This window comes from Taudactylus pleione, unplaced genomic scaffold (genome assembly GCF_031769625.1).
Source record: "Taudactylus pleione unplaced genomic scaffold, aTauple2 ptg000041l, whole genome shotgun sequence".
In the NCBI taxonomy this organism is placed as follows: Eukaryota; Metazoa; Chordata; class Amphibia; order Anura; family Myobatrachidae; genus Taudactylus; species Taudactylus pleione.
Window position 1 is genome coordinate 31,095,498 of NW_028284443.1, and position 21,046 is coordinate 31,116,543.

The 21,046-nt window shown below is 42.3% G+C and overlaps 1 protein-coding gene across 1 annotated transcript in view; it reads right to left on the reverse strand.

Annotated features, from left to right (window-relative positions):
* Positions 1-5,363: 5,363 nt before the first annotated feature.
* TWF1 (twinfilin actin binding protein 1) overlaps positions 5,364-21,046 on the reverse strand; it is a 50,106-nt gene continuing 34,423 nt past the window's right edge. The window contains exons 5-9 of the mRNA XM_088458041.1: positions 20,327-20,431; positions 18,904-19,029; positions 14,343-14,493; positions 8,416-8,537; positions 5,364-8,025 (exon numbers count right to left, since the gene is read on the reverse strand). Coding sequence (XP_088314167.1) covers positions 7,855-8,025; positions 8,416-8,537; positions 14,343-14,493; positions 18,904-19,029; positions 20,327-20,431 — 675 coding nt within the window. The 3' untranslated portion in view covers positions 5,364-7,854. The remainder of the gene's footprint in view (positions 8,026-8,415; positions 8,538-14,342; positions 14,494-18,903; positions 19,030-20,326; positions 20,432-21,046) is intronic.

The window sequence follows — 21,046 nt, forward strand, 5'->3', positions numbered from 1 at the left end:
AGAGGCACTTCCGTTAAACTTCATACCAAACAGGTGATAATGATCATCATTTTCATATGTAGGTTGAAACACAGTCATTAACTGAAACAGTTGTGTAAGAGGCTTAAAACTGGATGAGGAACAAGCGACTCAACTATGCACGAAAATATATGAACTGGGGTGCAGAAAAATGACAGCAGGTGCTGTGGACTGAGGAGTCAAAATTTGAAATATTTGGCTGTAACAAAAGGTAGTTTGTTCACCGAAGGGCTGGAGAGCGGTACAATAATGAGTGTCTGCAGGCAACAGTGAAGCACGGTGAAGGTTCCTTGCAAGTTTGGGGCTGCATTTCAGCAAATGGAGTTGTGGATTTGGTCAGGATTAATGGTGTCCTCAATGCTGAGAAATACAGGCAGGTACATATCCATCATGCAATACCATCAGGGAGGTCGCCTGATTGGCTCCAAATTTTTTCTGCAGCAGGACAACGACCCCAAACTTACAGTCAATGTCATGAAGAACTATTTTCAGCGTAACATTGAGGCTATCAACAGTTTAGTTTTCTTCCCTACTTGACTCGCTTCTCTCCCCTTTGCTCTCTCTCTCCTGCCATGAACAAGCTGCTTCCCTATAAAATGCCTCCCTTACTTCTGCTCTTGACTCTGCTGCTCTGGCAATCACTACTCACCCTCGCAGATCCACACTTCAACCCTGGCATTCTAAATGCACCAAATATCTGTAAAAGTGTTCACGAACCGCCGAGCAAAAGTGGAGAAGGTCACGCTCCAAGGCAGATTTTCTCAATTTCAAAATTTATGTTTTCATCTACAGTGCTGCCCTTTCCCTCTCTAAACAGTAATATTTCAAGCACCTCATCTCCTCCCAGTCCTCAAATTCCCAGCATCTCTTCACCACCCCTCCTCTGCCCACCCCCTCCTTGCTCTCTGCCCTTGACTTTGCTACCTACTTTACAACTAAAATTGACTCCATACGTCAGGATATTACATCCCACCAGTCCTCCAGCACTACACCTCCATTTACCGGATCATCCCTCCCCTTCCTTTTTACCTACACTGACATCCTTCTCCCCTGTAGCTGGAGAGGAAGTCATGGCCCTATTCCAGTCACCCCCCCCCCCCCAACTTCTCCCCTTGTGCCTGTTCCAATCTTGCCCACCGCCTCAATTTTTCCCTCATCTGGCACTGTCCCTTCTGCATTCAAACATGCCATTGTCTCCCCCATTCTTAAAAAACCTTCCCTTGATCCTAACACTCTCGCCAACTACCAACCCATCTCCTCCCTTTTGCATCCAAACTCCTTAAGCGTATTGTTTACAACCGCCTCACCACATTTCTTTCCTCCCACTCCCTCCTTGACCCTTTTCAGTCTGGCTTCCATTCTCTCCACTCCACTGAAACTGTCCTCATTAAAGTCAGCAACAACCTCCTTGCTGCCAAATCCAAAGGCCACTACTCTCTGCTCATTCTCCTTGACCTTTCTGCTGCTTTTGACACTGTGGACCACCCTCTCCTGCTGCAAATCCTTCACTCCCTTGGTCTATGTGACACTGCCCTCTCCTGGCCTCTTCCTACCTCTCTGACCGATCCTTCTCTGTCTCCTCTCATGGCTTATCTCCACAACCCCCCCACCCACATCCTCTCACAGTAGGTGTTCCCCAAGGTTCTGTTCTTGGACCACTCCTTTTCTCCCTCTATACGTCCTCTCTAGGTGAACTCATCAGCTCTTTTGACCTCCATTATCAACTCTATGCTGATGACACTCAGATCTACCTTTCCTCCCCTGACCGCTCTCCTCACTTGTATCTCTGCTATATCTTCCGGAATGTTCCAGCGATTTCTTACCTCATATGTCTAAGACTGAGATGATCATCTTCCCACCCTCCCACATAACCTCACTTCCCACTATTTCTTCATCAATTGATAGCACAACTATCTCCTCTAGCCCCACAATGCGCTGTCTTGGAGTTATCCTGGACTCCTCTCTCCTTCAAACCACATATCCAGAACCTCTCGCAGTCCTGTCTTTTCCATCTCAAAAATATTTCCAGGATCAAACCCTTTCTCACCCAGGATGCTACTAAGACCCTAATACACTCACTGGTCATCTCCATATTGGATTACTATAACCTCCTTCTATCTGGCCTCCCCAAACGCTCTACATCTTTCTCCCCTCTCTTACAAGCCCTCCACTGGCTCCCCTTCCCCTTCAGAACCCAATTCAAGGTTCTCACACTCGCTTACAAAGCCCTCACACACTCCTCTCCAATTTACATCTCTGACCTTATCTCCCTTCACTCTCCTGTCCGCCCTCTTCATTCAACAAATGCACACCGCCTCTCATGCCAACTGATTACTTCCTCCCACTCCTGCCTCCAAGATTTTGCCTGTGCTGCTCCCGAACTTTGGAACTCCCTCTCCCCATCAGACTCTCCACAATCCTTCAAATGGGCTCTCAAGCCCCACTACTTCATCAATGCTTTCCATCTCTCATCCCAACTTGCTGCTACATGCTCCCTCCTCCCTGCCTTCCCCATCTGTATCATACCTGTCTGCTCCACCCCTTGAGAATGTAAGCTCTTGCGAGCAGGGCCCTCTACCCTCTTGTGCTTCTCCTTACTTTATTTTCATCTACTTCTTACTTACCACTAGGACACCTAACACTTGGTTGCTAATGCTCTGTTGCTTATTTGGGTGTTATGGCCACCAATGTATATTATCCATGTCCTTGTCCTGCATTGTATTGTACTGTGTCACTTTTTTGTGTACTTTGTAAGGTGCTGCGGAACACTTGTAGCGCTATATAAACAATAATAATAACATCCTGGAAGTGATGATACAGTATGGCCCCCACAGAGCCCTGATCTCAACATCATCATCAAGTCTGTCTGGGATTACATGAAAAGACAGAAGGATATGAGCAAGCCTACATCCACATAATATCTGTGGTTAGTTTTCCAAGATGTTTGGAACAACCTTCCTGCTAAATTCCACCAAAAACTGTGTGCAAGTGTACCTAGAAGAAGCGATGCGGTTTTGTAGGCAAAGGGTGGTCACACCAAATATTAATTTTAATTATATTTCTCTTCTGTTCATTCACTTTGCATCTTGTTAATTGATAAAAATAAACTATTAACACTTCTATTTTTTAAAGCATTCTTACTTTTGCAACATTTTTTTCACACCTGCCTAAAACTTAGAAGAAAAAAAAACACACAGTACTTTGCAAAAGTTCCCATTTGGAGTCTGTGGGGCATATTGAATTGGGTGCAAGGTTTAGCGAGGTAAAAAACCTTGCGCCCAATTTTGGAATAACGTGGGTATGCGCCCTCCCGATACCCACTATATCCAATTTTAAAAAAAAGTGGTCGCAGGGTTTTCAGCTCTGAAATCCTTGCGCTGCTTAGAAAAAAAAAAAAAAGAAGAATTCGGCACTTACCTGCCCGGGGATCTCTGGTGGCCTCACCTCTGTCTTCTCACTGGAGAGGGGCTACTGGGAGGGGCTTTTTATATATTTAAATTATTTTTGGCCATATTAAGTGGTTATATTACATGTAAGGTGTAAAATATATTCTAACAATTGTTATATTAAATTAATTTGTAACTTTTTACTATAGCGCTCCCTTGTGTGTGTATTTTTTCTGCTGTGTATTTAGGGTTTCCAGAACCTTTTTGGGAGATCAAATATGGGTAACAGTTAATTATTAATATATATACATTTTTGCACCTGATCTAGATATTTAGTTATATCAGTGTTCCAATTTTTTTATATGAAGGAGTCTACACATTGTTTTTTTTTTCCTTTTTATGTCACAATTCATTGAGGAAAATAATTTAAAAGGAAGAAGTACAGAAGTATTACAAGGATTCAATTAGGGACTCATAAGTATTAGACTGTACTTTATATCTTAACGGGTAGTGCTTCTGAATTTTCTCTCTTTTTCAATTTTAGTTGTAATAGCCATCTACTGTTGTTCTGAAGTCATCAAAAATGCAGCAAAATAACTTGCAAAGAAAAGATGGGGATCTGGCAGTGGTATAGCTGCTAATACAGCTATCTCTACAAAGAGTAGAGAAAGAGTGGTCTTCGCACAGGAGAGACATTTTATAGTAAAAGTACATAACACCAAATAATATCCTCCTAAATACTGGTTAAGTGTATATAGCTTTCCAATTTGGCCGCCTGTTTCGTCTGGTAAGTGTGTACCCCAGCTTACCTCTACCATCTGTTTCTGTGCACAGAAGCAACAGAAGCAGGTATTCACTGGCCCTCATTTACGACACACACCATAAACCCTTTGGTTTTGCACTGAAGTACCTTTATGTTAAAAAATTATTACAAAGTCCACAGAATGAAAGCACAATCAACTACTTTGCATCTTGCCTAAGGCTGGGTATACACTTGGAGATTTATCGCTCGTTCTATCGACAAGTGATACATCGCGAGTGCATTGGCGGGCAACACGGACATCTCCACTGGGTGGGCAAATTTAATTGCCCACCCTCTTAAGATGGCAGCCCAGACACTTTGATCGATCGATTAGTAAAGGTGCGTACACACGAACGATAACGTTTAAATCGTTCCGCATGTATGCAATGAACGACCAACGATATCGTCCATCGGGAAAGCATGCAGGCCAATCTGGACGATATTGTGCATTTTCCATAAGGGTTTGTGGTCGTTTGTGATATCTTTGGTGTGTGGATGAGCGATATTGTTCATCCAGCACACCAGGAATTTCAAGGGAGATCGTTCAGATATTGTCCGCTGAACAGATCGTCCCGTGTGTACCCAGCATAAGTGTGTATGGCTTACCAATCGGCCGTTCTGACAGTGGATCGCTCTGCTGACCGATCCAGCATAAGGCAAAGCAACAGAAAGCATGAGGAAGAAACACATCTTTGAAGTTTTTTTTCCCCAAAATCTATACATTTTAGTTGGACTTTAATTAGGCTTCACACTTAGAAGTTAGAGCAAACATTTTTTTTCCACCAAAAAAGCCTGGTTTATTAATTAGTGTAAGTTAATGACTGTTCACCACAAAAGGAACAGCCTACGCTAATAATCACCCACTGTCTATAGTCAGTGCTTTGAAGGGGAAAAAGAAGGTTTCTGACCTTGCATGCTATTGGTTTATTTTTTAATGAAACAATAGTTTGCGAGCACAGTGCTCCTTCACCATCCATTCTAAGACCAGACTGGACTGTTTAGCAGCCTGTTGAATGCTGATTATACTCTGTTTGGAAAAAAGTTTCCGTAATCTTTATGGAGACATACACATGAAAGACTGGAACAACAAGAATTCTCCTCACCTTCTGCGATAGTTAGAGTGGATTGCAAGACACGACAAAATCATTAATGCTTTCAATAAGTGTTTATTCACAAATATTCTTAATCAGGTTAGGATCATTTTGAAATTCATCAACAAAATTCAACTGCCACATTTAAAAATATTATTGCCATTATTCTAGTTTTATAAAGTTGCATAATCAGCTCATTGATTGTAAAAGATGCTCTTCTAATAAAATACTTTTTAAAGAATTAGAAAGGTGCATTGAGAGTTGAGAAATCTGCATACAAAAAAAAAAAAAAAAAAAAGTGTTGCATTTGCTATAGTCAGACTTATTCAAATACCTGCCTCAAATTCAAGTGATCCACACTTTTCACATACGGATTTGTCAGTTGGAAGATATTGTTCAAAATTACAATGGCATAATCTTTGGTTCCAAAAAATAAAAACACCCAGCATGCCGTACTGACATTTCTATAATCAAGTAATCCTAAAAATAATCTAACATATTACTTTTGTATTTACTGTATAAAGAATCAGAGAGAGTGATACACCTGTTACCACAAATTAAACAATGATTATAATTGTTCCAAGACTGAAGAATACATATGCACAGCTGTGGCTGAAATGTCATTAAATTTTGTAATTATCCCATTTTAGACGTTATATGCGAAAAGCAAGATGCATTCATCTGCCACTAATATATACTGAAGCCACAGGGCTGAAATCATACATGTCATGATTGTTGGGGTCCTATGCAGTTTCATACGGACACCTCTTGTGAAAGCAGCATCGCTGTTTGGGAAGTTAATACAATGTGAGTGCAGTAACTGGCAAACCTTTATTAACTTTTTATTATCATCAATTATTTTCCAAAAAATACACCCACAGCACCAGTGCTATGAGACAGCAATACTAACCACTGTGTCACCATACTTATTAGAATAGAAAGCACATAATGAAGCACAGTGTTCATGTCTACAGCAAAAAAAAAAAAATAAAAACACAAGATGCCCTAAGATCTGTCTGTAGTGCAAAAAGTTGAACTGTGCGATTTTCTGTCACGAACATGACCAATAATGCCACAGACACCGCAGATTCAAGTTTTATGGATATAAGTTAGTGTTTTAGTACTTCCCTGTGGAGATTATATGTAGTCTCCCATTAAATTTCCTAGAACATTAGCAAATTAGGAAAATATTGCATACTTGAACAATTATAATAGTTACAATTAGGTTTTGCAGCAGAGGTGTGTAGTGACATTTATCTTATTCTCATTACTTGGTAGTGCTGTTAGCAGCATATGGCCTGAATGGGAATTCTAAAGGTTTTTATAAACGCATAGGACATACAAACTATAACCACACATTATACTATCTTAGGGTGTGAATCCTAATTATCACTCATGTATGCCTTTGTCATCAAAATAAAGGATGTCGAGTCTAAAGATACTTGCATAATTCTATACAGCATGGTTCCACCCTTACAGTGGATATGGAGTCACGCATGCTCAGTACATGTAAGAAATAGAGATAGGTACAGGGTATGCTGTAGACTTGCAGAGGGGAGGAGATAGTGAGCTGCTTGTTGGAAATGTTGCATCAGGTAGTCATAGTTAAGTTTTAAAGTCAAGCAAATAAAAAAAAAAATATATATATATATATCTATCCAGATTATTTTTTTATGTATATTACAAAGATTCAGATCACATGTTACCAACCCACTAATCACCAAGATCAAAAATCAAAAGGATACACATTAAAAAGAAAGTTATTAAGTGGGTTGATTTGCTAAAATAATAAAATAATAATAAAAAAAAACTACACTCACATCAGAAATAATGTGTGGTAAAATGATTCAAAGCACGTTTGCCCCGTGTACAGGCAGTAATGATTCTTCTTTTACAAGTACATTACATTGTAGATGCAACTAACATAATATACTGCACTACTTCTTTCAGTACGTGGCTATATTTGTTTCTGCAGGATCACAGAATGTCTGCTTAACACACTAAGAGCGGTATCCAATTAGCCCCGAACATTGTTTGGGCGCTAATAGATTCTCTGCGATCAGCGAAAATGGTGATTTTTCGCATATTATCCCCGTTTTTCCTAGAGAATTTTTATCACCCTATCCTATAATTTTGAACAAATTAGGATAAATCTCCCGAAAACACATAGGGTCCTCAATAGGCTCGCAGACCTATGTGTTTTCGCCTTTTTTCAAAGGTGAAAAAACGGCACTTGTCGTGGATTTTTTGGGACATCCCGAAAAAAAAGCCCTGATAAGTGCCGGCGTCGGGCTGACTTCGGGGCTAATTGAATAGCCCTGGGGAATCCATTAGCACCCGAACAGTGTTCGGAGCTAATTGGATACCCCCCTAAAGCTTTCTATCTACATCCATTCATTCAGGCTATCCTTCATAAACTAAAGGACAGGTGTTGATGGTACTAGGAGTGGAGGTTAACATGAAGAGTGACATACCAAAATGACTGTATTCTGAATATAAGAACACAGCCATGGAATGATTACAGTTCTGCCTCCCCACATGAGGACCTCCTGCTGTCCTAGTCATTGGCCGTTTCAGCTTCTGCAGGACCTCTAATCAGCCTCCTGATGCCCCTTTTTCCAGCTGGGCCCTTGGGCCTTAGAAAAGCATGCTTGTGTGCATGTTGCTTCGGGTGTACTTCTTCATAGAGAAAATCCGAAGTCAGCTCATCTCCATTGTCTATCTCTATCTGTGAAAATTCAAATTAGAATAATGAGTATTTTTAACCATAACATTCAATATAGGGAGTAGTTTCAGTGCATTAAACTAGAAATGTAACCAATTTTGATTGTAAGTTTAAAAACAAAATAAACCCATCATACTGCACTACATAGCCGGTACAAGGTACGACCTTATCTAGAATTAAATAGTCCTTAATGCTTTAAAGGGGATGACATATAACCTGGCCTGTATAATCAAAGATACATTAAGCTTCAAGCTTTTCCACTGGATTTGGGGAAATCCTAATAGCTATAGTCTTATGGAGGCAATTACATTTCATGCAACATTAATATGTATGCACACGGGGGGGGGGGGAGGGAAAGAAGAAATAAATTAAAAGAAAAAACAACAAATTTACCTTTTTGGCAATTTCCATTGCTAGTTGTTTTTCAATAACATCTAATAAAGGGTTCTTACAGCTGGAATACAGCATACGCTCTCGTATGCTGCAGGTATACCCAGGCATGGAATAAATAAACACTGAAAAAAAAACAACTGTTAAACACTCTCATAAACACTTGAAAGTAAGTAAAATATAATGGCACATGATACAATTGAACATTCTGTACAAAAAAAAAAATGAGTTATGGTATAACATACCTTAGTTAACTCTTTTTCTTCGAGGTCTATAGGGTCCACAGGCACTATCTTGAGTATGTAGTTTGAATGATCCATTGCACCAAACAGCTTACAGCTTTGAAGCTCTCAGCATGCATAGGTCCTCCTCCCTATATACCCTGCCCACAGCCACAGGCATTCAGTTTGTAAACAAGCCTAACGGCAAAGAGACGGAAAGTGGAGAAGGAAGTACAATGTACACAAGAAGCACTCAAAAAACGAAGAGGGAACCAGTGACACAAGAAAAGAACAGATCCCAACTGAGGCCAGGTGTGTCAGGGTGGGTGCCCTGTGGACCTTGAAGAAAAAGAAAAGGTATGTTACTCTATAACTAATTTTCTTCTTCAGGGTCCATAGGAACTACCTTGGGGATGTCCTAAAGCAGTTCCCTTAAGGGTGGGGACGCTCCTGAGCAGAAAAGAGAATCCGCCGCCCAAAGGAAGCATCCTGGGAGGCAAAAGTATCAAATGCATAGAATTTGATGAAAGTGTGGAGCGAAGCTATGTGGCTGCCTTGCACAATTGCTCAACAGAGGCACTACGACTAAACGCCCATGATGGCCCTACAGGCCGAGTAGAATGCCCTGTCTGCGAGGAGATAAAGCGTCTTTGATGTCAGCCATTTCAGGTCCACTGTGTCTAAGGGTTCAAAGGGGGGAGCCTGCAGCACCCTGAGAACTAAAATTAAATCCCATGGTGCCACCGAAGGGACAAACGAGGTTGCAGATGGAAAACACCCTGCAAAAATGTTCTAACATCTGGCAGAGTGGCAATTCTGCACTGGAACCAAACTGACAATGCAGAAACCTGAACTCTCAAGGTAGCCAGACGAAGACTTAAGTCTAGTCCAGCCTGAAGAAAAGCAAGAACTCGAGAGACCCTGAAAACCTTAGGGTCATATTTTCTATGGGAACACCAATGAAATAATGAATGCCAAATCCTGTGATAGATGTGGGCAGAAGCCAGCTTCCTTGCCCTTAGCATCGTCTGGATCACAGAAGTAGAGAAACCCTTCGCCTTTAAGACAAAAAACTCAAGAGCCATGCCGTCAAAGCCAGCCAAGGTAGATCCGCATATAAGCAGGGACCCTGCACTAACAAATCCGGTCGTAAAGGCAGTGGAAGAGGACCGTCTATGGATAGACACGTCAGATCTGCAAACTAATGTCTCCTGGGCCAGGCAGAAGCTATTAGTATTATCCTGCCACCTTCTTGCTTGAATTTCTGGACAACCCTTGGGCGGAGGGAGATTGGAGGAAACAGATATGCCAACCTGAAGTCCCACCTCACTGCCAGAGCGTCCATGAAGGCGGCTGAGGGGTCCCTTGTTCTGGACCCGTACCTGGGGACCTTGTGGTTGTGACGTGATGCCATGAGGTCTATGTCTGTTAGTCCCCACTTGTCCACCAGGCACTGAAAGACGTCCGAATGAAGAGCCCATTCTCTGGCGTGTATGTCCTAACGACTTAGAAAGTCAGCTTCCCAGTTGAGGATTCCTGGGATGAATATTGCCGGAAGATGGCATTCTGCCCACCAGAATGTTCGCCACTTCCCTCATAGCTGCCGGACTTCATGTGCCTCCTTGATGGTTGAGGTAGGTCACTGTGGTTGCGTTGGTCGGACTGAATCTGGACAGGCCTGCCGTGAAGGAGGTCCTGCGCCAGAACGAGCGCCCTGTGTACTGCCCGAAGCTCCAAAATATTTATGGGCAGGCGACTTTCCTGAGTGGTCTATCTTCCCTGAAACGTGTGATGACCTGTCACCGCGCCCCATCCTCGCAGATTTGCATCTGTGGTGAGAAGCACCCAATCTGGGATTCATAATGGGCGACCTATGTATAAATGAGTCATCTGCAGCCACCACGCAGGGGAGAGGTTCTGGCAAGATGCGGATCATCTGAGACTTTATCCCAAAAAGACAGAATCCATCGTTGCAGGGTCCTGGCATGGAACTGGGCATAAGCCACCATGTCGAAGGTGGATACCATGGACACCAGTACCTGCATTGCTAAATGAACTGACACTTTCTGATTAGGAAGCAGTTTGCATACCCGTACTGTAGGGCAGTAATCTTGTCCACTGGTAAAAGAATCCTTTGTCCCAGAGAATCCAGCAGCACCCCCAAATGTACCATCTACTGAGTTGGAGAAAGAGGAGACTTTTTCCAATTGATTATCCAGCTGTGCTCTTGCATGCAGGCAATGGTCATTTGGAGATGTGTTGTAAAACCTCCGGAGATTGTGCCAATATCAGGAGGTTGTCCAAGTATGGTAATATCCTGACTCCTTGTCGTCTGAGATGAGCCGCCATGACTGCCATAATCTTGGTGAATACCCGAGGTGCTGTAGACAGACCGAAGGGCAGAGCCTGAAATTGATAATGTTACTGACCCACTGCAAACCTCAGAAACTTTTGGTGAGAACATGCAATAGGTACATGCAGATACGGATCCTGAATGTCTAGGGAAACCATGAAATCTCCAGGCTCCATTGCTAGCATAATTGCCTCTCCCTGGGGGAACTCCATACGGAATTTGGATACATGGATGAATTTGTTGAGAGACTTTAAATTCAGAATAGGGCAATGAAACCCATTTGGTTTCAGAATCAGAAAAATAATTGAATATAAACCCCTTCCCTGTTGCGTCACAGGAATGGAGATTATAATCCCTGACCTCAGGAGGGCACAAATAATCTCTTGGAGGGCCAAGGCCTTGACTGGGTCTGAAGGATGAGAAGTACAAAAAAAACTTCTGGAGGGGATACCTCAGGAATGTTAGGATGCACCCATGAGAGACCACTTCTCGAACCCAAGCATCCATAGTTGTTTGATGCCAGGGGTAAGAAAACTGGAGAAGTCGGCCTCCTGCCCTGAGATCCCCCAGGGAGAGGCCCGCTCCATTAGGCAGCGGGCTTATCGTCCGTCTTAGAAGCTGGACGTTTGATGGTCTGCGTTTTCCTGCGGGAAATATCTAGAGATAGACTGTCTCTTCGCCCTTCCCTGTGGGTGAAAGGACGTCTGCTTATACTTAGGGATAGACGTAGAGAGCAACCCAGCAGATTTAGATGCTGACAGAGAATTCACTATGTTATCCAATTCCGGCCCAAACAGTACCATCCCGACAAAAAGTAAAGACTCAAGGGATCTGCCTTCCAGGTTCTTAACCACTGGGTCCTTCGAGCAGCCACCGAGTTCGCTGATACCATAGAAGCCAGAACACCTGCATCAATAACTGCTTTCCCAACATATGCAGCTGCTTCTCGCTATTGGCAGAGATAAGACAGCTGTTCTCTGGCAGCATCTGGCATACTATCTTCCAGAGACTACGTCCATTCTTCCATAGCTTTGGCCACCCAGGCTACGGCCATAGCCGGCCTGGTAATCGCTCCAGATAATGAAAACAATGATTTCAAATGGTTTTCTATCCGTAGCCTCCTTAAGCGAGGATGCGGCAGGGATAGGTAATGTAGATCTCCAGATCAATCCTGTCACATGAACATCTACCATTGGAGGAACTTCCCATTTGCCACACTCACTCTGTAAAAATGGGTACCGAGAAGTTACATTCTTTGGCGCATGGAAACGCTTATCTGGATTATTCCATGCTTCAGACATGAGATCCGTCAATTGTTCAGACTGAGGGAAATAATCCTTTGCCACCTTCTGACGCCTAAAGACCGGTCTTAGATTTAGCTGGAAACTCCTCTTCCTCTATACTTAGGAAAGACCTAAGTGCTCTCACCATAGAGGGAACATCTACCGAGAATTGGTGGTCTTCCTCAACCGAGTAAGAACCGGAACCCTGAGTATCAGAGTCTGATTATGATGCCGTGTGAGGATCCTGAGGGAGTACCTGAAGGGAGACTCTTATGCTTTTGCTTTACCACCACTGGACTATTCGCTTGCATTACCTGTTGAGCGGCTATAGACGGCAACATACTCTGACTAAAGTGAGCATAAAAATCAAACCAAAAAGTATTTATAGGAGACATAGACATAGAAGGATGTAAATGTTGTGGGTACCCCATAGAGAGATGCAGCACCGTTGCAGTAGCCTGTGAAGGTGCTGCATGGTTCACTGAATTTGACAAAACCAGAGACCAAGAGGCCACCCAAGGTGGTTCTTGTGCAGGTGCCGGTGTACCGGATTGGAGAAGAGGCTGTTTACAACAGGCCCTATACAAACCATTTTTCTACATGATACCAGCGTAGGAGTCTCAACCTCCCCCTTCCCCGTGCTTTTAGACATAATGTATCACAAGTATAAGGAATAAATGCAACGTGACAGTCTTCACAAGTAAATGTGAAAGACAATGTAAAAAAACCCACACACCTGTACAGAGGGATGAGGCAGTTTAGAAAATAAAAGACAGTGTCAATACAGCAGCTAGCATTAAAGTCACATACAATGCAAATATATTTCATATGCCAATGCAAAATGTAAATGGACTCTATATCCTACCAAGCCCCCATGGGTTTGGTCAGTTGTTTCAGAGCACTGTATACCTGACCCAAGGGATAGGCGTACAGGGAGACTGACCCACACTTCTGAGAACCAACGCTTTCAGTAGCGCACTGCGAGCGTCTCAATACACGAGATGGTCAAACAAACCAGAGCTGGGAGCCCACACAGGAAGTTGCATCTGGCTTGGGGGGAGGAGCGGCAGGGGGAGCGCCTATCTCCCCTACGCTGCGATTTTGACGGCCGCGTGCGCAGGCCTTACAGTAGCAGACGCTACCCATCAGACGATACGGTCCCGGCGGCCTTAGTGAGGCACTCTGACGAGCCCTTCACCCGCAGCAGCCTCCGATGCGTCTCCTACACTGGAAGCCAGGGCTGCAGCACACGATTCCCCGCAAGCGAGGAATCGCCTTACCTTGCTATCTCCTTGGATCAGATTGCAGTCTGGGCCTCAGCAAAGCCTGCTAGCTAAGCTTCGCTAAGACCTGCCGAAATCCCCAAGGCCTGTTCAGAAGCTGGCGTTTCGCCATCAGCAGAGGTAGTAGGAGATATAGAACTGTACATGCGTCCCTTTGGACGCTTAGTACTAACTAAACACAGTATATAAAAAACTAAGGTAAATCAATAAATAAAAAGCCTAGGACTGCCTAGGCAGTCCTGCTGTTATAAGAAGTGCGTCTGGACACTTGCCGAGCTCCAAACCAAAAAACTGAAAGCCTGTGGCTGGGGGCGGGGTATATAGGGAGGAGGCCCTATGCATGCTGGGAGCTTCAAAGCTGTAGATGTTTGGTGCAATGGATTACTCCAACTACATACCCAAGGTAGTTCCTGTGGACCCTGAAGAAGAAAACAAGTATATATAGATATAAAATATTCATATCAAATCCACAGATACAGCGTTTTTCTTTTACATAAGTGTTGCATACTGACGCGGGTAAACTTCGGTAACTACTGCTGATTGTGCCACGCTGACATAACCATTCACATACTCTTGTAGGCTTGTGTGGCACAGCTAGTAGTATGAACTGCGAGCAAAACACATGGGTGCACTGCTTGTCTAACAGAAAAGGGCTTCACAATTTAAATGCGTTGGACTCAATAAAAAGACAACTGTAAGAAAGAGGCTCAATCTGTGAATTGATGTTTCCGCTTTCTTTACTCCATTATATTTCAATATCATTGCAATACCGTTCTGCATAACACTTTACCTATAGAATCCAAATAATCCCCTTCATGGGAATGTTTGTACAGGAAAAAGTGATAACGTGCAGCATCCTTTGGAACCCTTGCTGGTAAATCCATCACGTCAGTGTATGCAGTGCTGACCAACACAATAGTTTCATTTTTTATATCAATTTTCTGTAGACAGAAAAAAAAAAAGGTTATTGAAGAGAAATGATAAAATACACTAAGTGCTGACAGACCTATGCAAAGTAGTGTAAAGTATTTGCCAGCATTACTGACAGCATTCTCATCTTATACATTTGCATCAATGAAACATTTAGCTATGTAGACTACAAGGTAAAGTGCAGAATTAGACTTCACATTTCACTGTACAATGGCTCAACAACAAAGTAATACATTCTACAAATGTGACCATGGAGAATGCTGCATTACTGTTAGTGCGCATACCCGTGGATACTTTTCATATACTTCTTTCCTACTGAGCTGTGGTGTGCTCCGCATTGGGAATGCTGCATATAAACACCTAAGGCTAGAGATCTCTGCCACTTATAAGGAACAGAGGGCCTGATTCAGACCCGCTTGCGAGCGCTGTGCTGCAATGCATGAGAACCGGCCAGCGACGGGCGCTCCGTCGCTATGTGTCTCGCACCAAAGTGGGGAAGCTGTCGATGGTGATTGACAGCTTGTCCCGTTTTGGGGGCGGGCAGGGGGGTGGCTGGGCAAACGGAGGCGTTCCTGCAGGAACGCCTGACGTTTGTGGGCGGCCCTACTGACATCACTCGTGATGTCAGTAGGTGGACTTCCTGTTCTATTAGAGCAGGAAGTCCACTGGGGCTTGCGGCCACGAGACCTTACGACAAGGGTCTCGTCGCAAGCCCGATGGTCTTGACCATTGCGACCATCACCTAGCCGCTCGCATAAGCTGTGGGTGGCAGTCTTTAAAAAAAAAAAAAAGGGACGCCTTGATTCAGAGCGAGCGCTCTCAAAGAGCGTCCGGCTCTGAATCAGGCCCAGAGCGTTTATACACACACAAGCATTGGACCTCAAATACATGCATATTGTAACACGCATGGTATGTTATGTTGCGTACATGGGTTAACCTAACAACGTGTTTGATTTTATCCTTCAACTCCTGCTGGTTTGCAAGTACCCAGCCTTGAAGATGGTTGGGATAGTCTGTTGGCGTTTACAGCATCAAATTTCCCACAGCAACACAGATTATATCTCAGAAGATAAATTTGCTGATCTTGTGGGAGACAATGACAGACCTGTGCAGTTCCATGACTCCGTAACTGAGACAGTGGCATTGTCAAAATGAGGGGAACGGAACTGAGGTAGCAGAAAACCATAGAGTTAAGCTGGCCACACACTAGACCAACTTACACCCAACCAGCCAACTTGGTAACGTATGGGAGTAAATGATGATCAGCAATTTGCTCCTAAATGCCAGAAAACAGATGAAAATAGTCGGTCAGACATGTTTGTTAAATGTTTGATCTAAACAATTTGTTCAAACAACAGTTTTTGTCCATTTTCCGGTGTTTGGGAGCAAATTGCTGATTGTCATTTGCTTTCATACCTTACCAGATTTTCATTCCAACTAATCAACTAGTTGGATGGTTGGACAGATACTCTGTAGATGTGTGGCCAGCTTTACAAAGTGGAAGTAGCAGGCTTTCCTACAGTAGTGGTGTGAGACTAGCAAACTAGAGTGGAAGATTATAGCGTCTAAGGCACTTCTATATGAAATGCTGGTCTTACATCAAACTTTCTTCTGCCCATCTTTTGTCACTACATTTCTCAAGGCAGAACCTTTTATGTCTCATTAGGCGTGTATACAAGAATCTGCTCAGGTCACATTCATCAAGTAAGCTGCTCTGAAAATCATGCAAGCACTGGGAACATTGGGCTTAATTCAGATGTGGACACAAATACCATTACAGCGGTGATTTCTCATGGATTCGCAATAGCGTAAAATATGCTAATGACCCACTTGCCGCCTAGTACTTAAGACGCTCGCGCACAAAACTGCCAATATCAAAACACATATCAGGCAGCCATCAGCCTTCTGAGTAAGTCTAAGTTGCCGCAGACACAGCGGGTCTCTTACACACAGAGGGCTCTGCTGCTACGAGCAAAAATGCAGTGGCTAGTTTACGGACGCCCAAAAAACAGTGTTTAAGTGGTTCGACACCTACAATTTTCTAACCGCCCCCCATTACCTCCATCAAAAACTGACCACCTGCCAGTCACTTTGCGAGTGAATACTTTGTGTGAGCGTAGCCACAATTCAATCACTGTGTGCACAGCAATGGCTAATAGCTCAATCTGCATAAATATAGGCATTGATCTTAGCATCTATACACTTCAGCAGTTCAGAGGAGCAGCAACAGAAACTGGGGTCGCCGTGAAAAGCTAAAAAAAATTGTGCATATATTATAGTCAAGCATTGGGGTCGACTCATGGATGGAAGGAGACTTAGGGAATTATTGCAATAATAAAACCGAAAGCATTACAGTTTCTCATTAATTAGATACATTTGACATAAATATGATTTATAAGGGATAAGTAAAAAAAAAAAAATTAAAACGGAGAACAAATAAGAGTTTTCTCAGCATGCAAATGCAGGATAGATCAAGAGGTTTTACTTGTATGTTCTATAGGTCTGAACAGAATGTGACGGTCTCTTCATTCTATGCAATTCTGCCCCTGACTGGTGCTAGAGGAGACAGATGCAGACGTTACACTATTCATATTGGGGCCTTTAGATTTTGCCTTTCATTGCTAATCTTGGAAAGCATGCCTAGCTTACAGAATATCTTCCGGATGTGTTTTTGTTTGATGCAGTAGATCTTATTGAAGCAGCAATGGCATCTAAAGAAACTCTTTGTATAAACCACATACTTCCCAACAGATATTGCCGTTTTCGCGATATCAGTGTGGAATGTTATCTCCATTACCTTACAGCTCTAGCCACTACGTGTTTCTACAGTTTTTTTTTAAGAAGAAAGAGGAATCTTTCACTACCCCTTTCAGAATGAGAATATCTATTTTCTTCTACCATCCTTGTAAGAAATCTTAGGTGTACATTTACGAAGGCAAAGTTTGTCAAAGCTGCTGATCATTATAACGGCAACTGGAATGAATGCTAAACCAGGCCTTGTTTTACATTTATACCTTTTGCCGTTTTACAACTATTGGTCAAAGCCAATGGATTGAAAAATTGCTCCTTAGTAAATTTACCCCTTGATCTTTAACTCCATGTTTAACAATGATCATCCTTTGTGACAAAGCAATCCTGCATAACTGCAATAACTTCTCTAGATTGATCTGGATGATGATACTGTATTTAGTCTAATTGTAGTTACTTCTAAAAACCTTTATTTAGAACAGAAAATGTTTAATGTACAGATTTTACTTTGCTCTGACTATCCTTCTTTCACACAGGATCTGTAGGACTGCTAAGAAAACAAAATGTCACTAGACTAACTTATTGGATATTAGCGCACCAAGTGCAATTTGGAATGGGGCTCAGGGTCCATCCTGCTTCCAGACACAGATTCCCCAATGTGTAATGTGCAAGAAAATCATTACAGGTGAGATAGTGATTACTCAGACTATTCCTGGTCAGTTTCTGGCCTGCCCAGTGCTTCTCCTATTGCCGTGGTGCACACGCAAAGAACCAGTCATTGGTTTAAGCAAGATGTTTTTGACAGTTCCACAACAAGGAGGGTAGATTTGCTAATGGGCAGTTTGTCAAAGCAGCTGCTCAATGATGATATAATGGAGCACTTACAAACAGCAACAGGCATTAAATGCTAAACAAGCCTAATTTAGCACAGATTCTGGTTGCCATTTTAAAATAAAATAGGTCAAAGTCGCCAATTATCGGGAGGCACATATAGAAACCGTTGTAATTCCTACACCGTTCACCTGATTTGGATGTAATTACCCTCAAATTAAATCTGAAAGTCTGCAGTTAAATCACATCTTGTTTGTTTCATTTCAAAGCCATTGTGGTGGTGAATAGAGGCCAAAATATGACAATTCTGTCAATGTCCCAATATTTATGCACCTGACTGTATACTTGAAAACAAGGAAAGAGGAGGAGCCCTGTTATTTACCACCCATGGAGTGTTTATAGCTACTTAACTTAGAAGGAGTTAGCAAGCAGTAAGTAGTGATGAACGGTTCAGTTTTACTCGGTTATGTTCGGATTTCAAAGACAGTATCTTATTGGCTATCGCATGTTTTGGACAGCCAATACGATAAATCCAAACTTGCGCTAATTTGGTGAAAGAACAGAGTAAAACCCAAACAGCTCATCTCTAGTAGTGCCATGGAGTACTGAAGAGGAAACGTTAAAGCTTGAAATTACCAGTAAATGCTGGAAAGGCAACAGTAAAGGGGTTTAACCATTTAGAACAATTAAATGCTTAGAAAATAGTGAAGATGTAAACAATAGACAGATTTTGTACCGCACGAAAAGCAGCTTAGTCACTAACAAAGATATTTAATACAATGAGTACATAATGTATGATATGTATTCAATATCTTCATCAATATTAATTTTCATCAACTTACCAACTGAACATAATTTAGTGTCTTGTTTTTCAACTGTTCCAATGCCTGGAATGCCTCACTCACTATCGGGAATGCGATGCCTTGAAGGGTCTGGTGTTTAGAGTCTACCCCAATGTCTGCTTGAGTCTGCAATATTAAAGATAAGAGTATAGCTACATTCCATGACATGAATAAACCAGAGCTTATGAATACATACATTTATGTAAACCATTAAATCTGCAGCTTATGAAGTAGACTTCCCACCTCCAGACAACCCATTTTATTGCATTCCACACACCCACTCGAAACTAGTACTACCCATGTGGTGTTGCCCATAAAGGAAACTAGAAATTGTTTTTTTTTTTCTTTAATCTTGTTTAATTAATAATTTAAACACTAAGGGCCTATCGAGTTAGAAGTGAAAACATTAAGGTTTTCGTATGTGTAAAGTTTTCTTCCCCTTCCCCCGAATGGGTCACCTTTCACACATATGCATTTCCCTGCTATCCTATTGCAAAAGATGCGAAGCGGGATTTGCCCGATAATTCTTCATGGTGTTATATACAAAAAGTACAGCTAAAAACAGGAATATCAGCCTGTACCCCAAAAACTAACACTGGGTAACAGTATAGAAGTCTGTTAGGGGACATATGCAAAAGTATTAGGTTTCTTAATTTGTGACTTATATGTATTTTTTTCTAGCAGTGGGAAAACGATAGAAAGCAATGTTTTTTGGGAAAAATACAGTAAATGCTGTAGCTAAACTGGGAATACATCAAAATGGATGAAAGTATACTTTTGTGTCATAAAAGTGCATTGTTTAAAAATACAACCCCCAAAATACCTATCCCAATACTTTAAACCCATTTTCCAACACTTTTTGCTTTTTCACCCAAAAATGACTAGTCATTAAGGGGGGTGTCCAAGGGGTTCAGAACAAAGTCCCAACATTTTTAGCCCAAAATGGGGATTTTCTCTTCAACTGCTCTGAGATGGTGAAAACATTTTGCAGATTTTGACTATGCAGAATTCGCACATGCCAAAAGGTGTGGCTAATAGGAGAGCGTGATACGCATTTTTGGCAAAACGTTCGCACAAGTGTAAACTTTTCACACGTTTGCGGCTTATCGCAGCTAATTGGATACGGCCCCATCTCTTTTAAAAGCTATTATACTTTCTGAAACCAGACAAATCCTGTTATGAGGGACAAGCTTCCAATATAAGCTGAGCTGCTTATTCTAACTGACAGAGGGCTACTAGTCAGACATCACAATTTGTAAACCTGCTGCACTGCCCTGAAATGAGGAGACTGAAGGAGTCATTATACAAGAATGTGCACAATTTAATCAAAATAATACATTTAAAATACTAAATCGACTACATGGTTTGTCTTAAAACCAGGAACCAATAGTAACAAGATAGAATTCTACAGAATAAAGATTACCTCGTTCATCTTTATTTGCCGCAGTTCTTCTTCGGATGCAGTAAGAGGGGCAGGAGCTGATCTGCAAACCAAGTACTTATTGTATCCACTGAGTGAAAGATCTTCCTGCGCATAGAACAAGATTTTAAAATGTGACATTATGCTTAATAATAAGAGTCAAACACAATTGCGAGTTGCTGCTTAATATCTTACCTAATAGTACAACCCTGTCATATTTGATATTTTTATTTCTACCCACATGTTTCAATGCTGTTCGCGTGGACTTCATGGCACAGCATAGAGATTAATGGCAAAGCAAGTTGTATTAAACTGACCATAAAAGGACTCACACAGGTGTTACGGTTGTGTAGACATGCCCTGTCTGCTTTATTGCAAGAATACATTTATCTAGAAGGTGGTGGTGCTGTATATACTGCTCTCCTGCCCTGCCACAGCATCAACTGGAAAACAATAGGGGCCCATTTATCACTACATATTTAGTATCACCAGATATCTCCGATACCTACTGCGATCCCTCCATTCCCGCAGGCAGCCGCATCCCTCATAGGTTTCTATGGGGGATGCGATGCTGACAGATTTACCAACATCCGGAATGCGATGCATTCTGGATACTGGCCCCCCACAGTTAACGCCATCTGAAGATGGCTTTAGCCAATGTGCTACATATCGCATAACTTACTGGGAAAGGGTTTCATAGGAACCCTCCCCCGGCAATGGCAG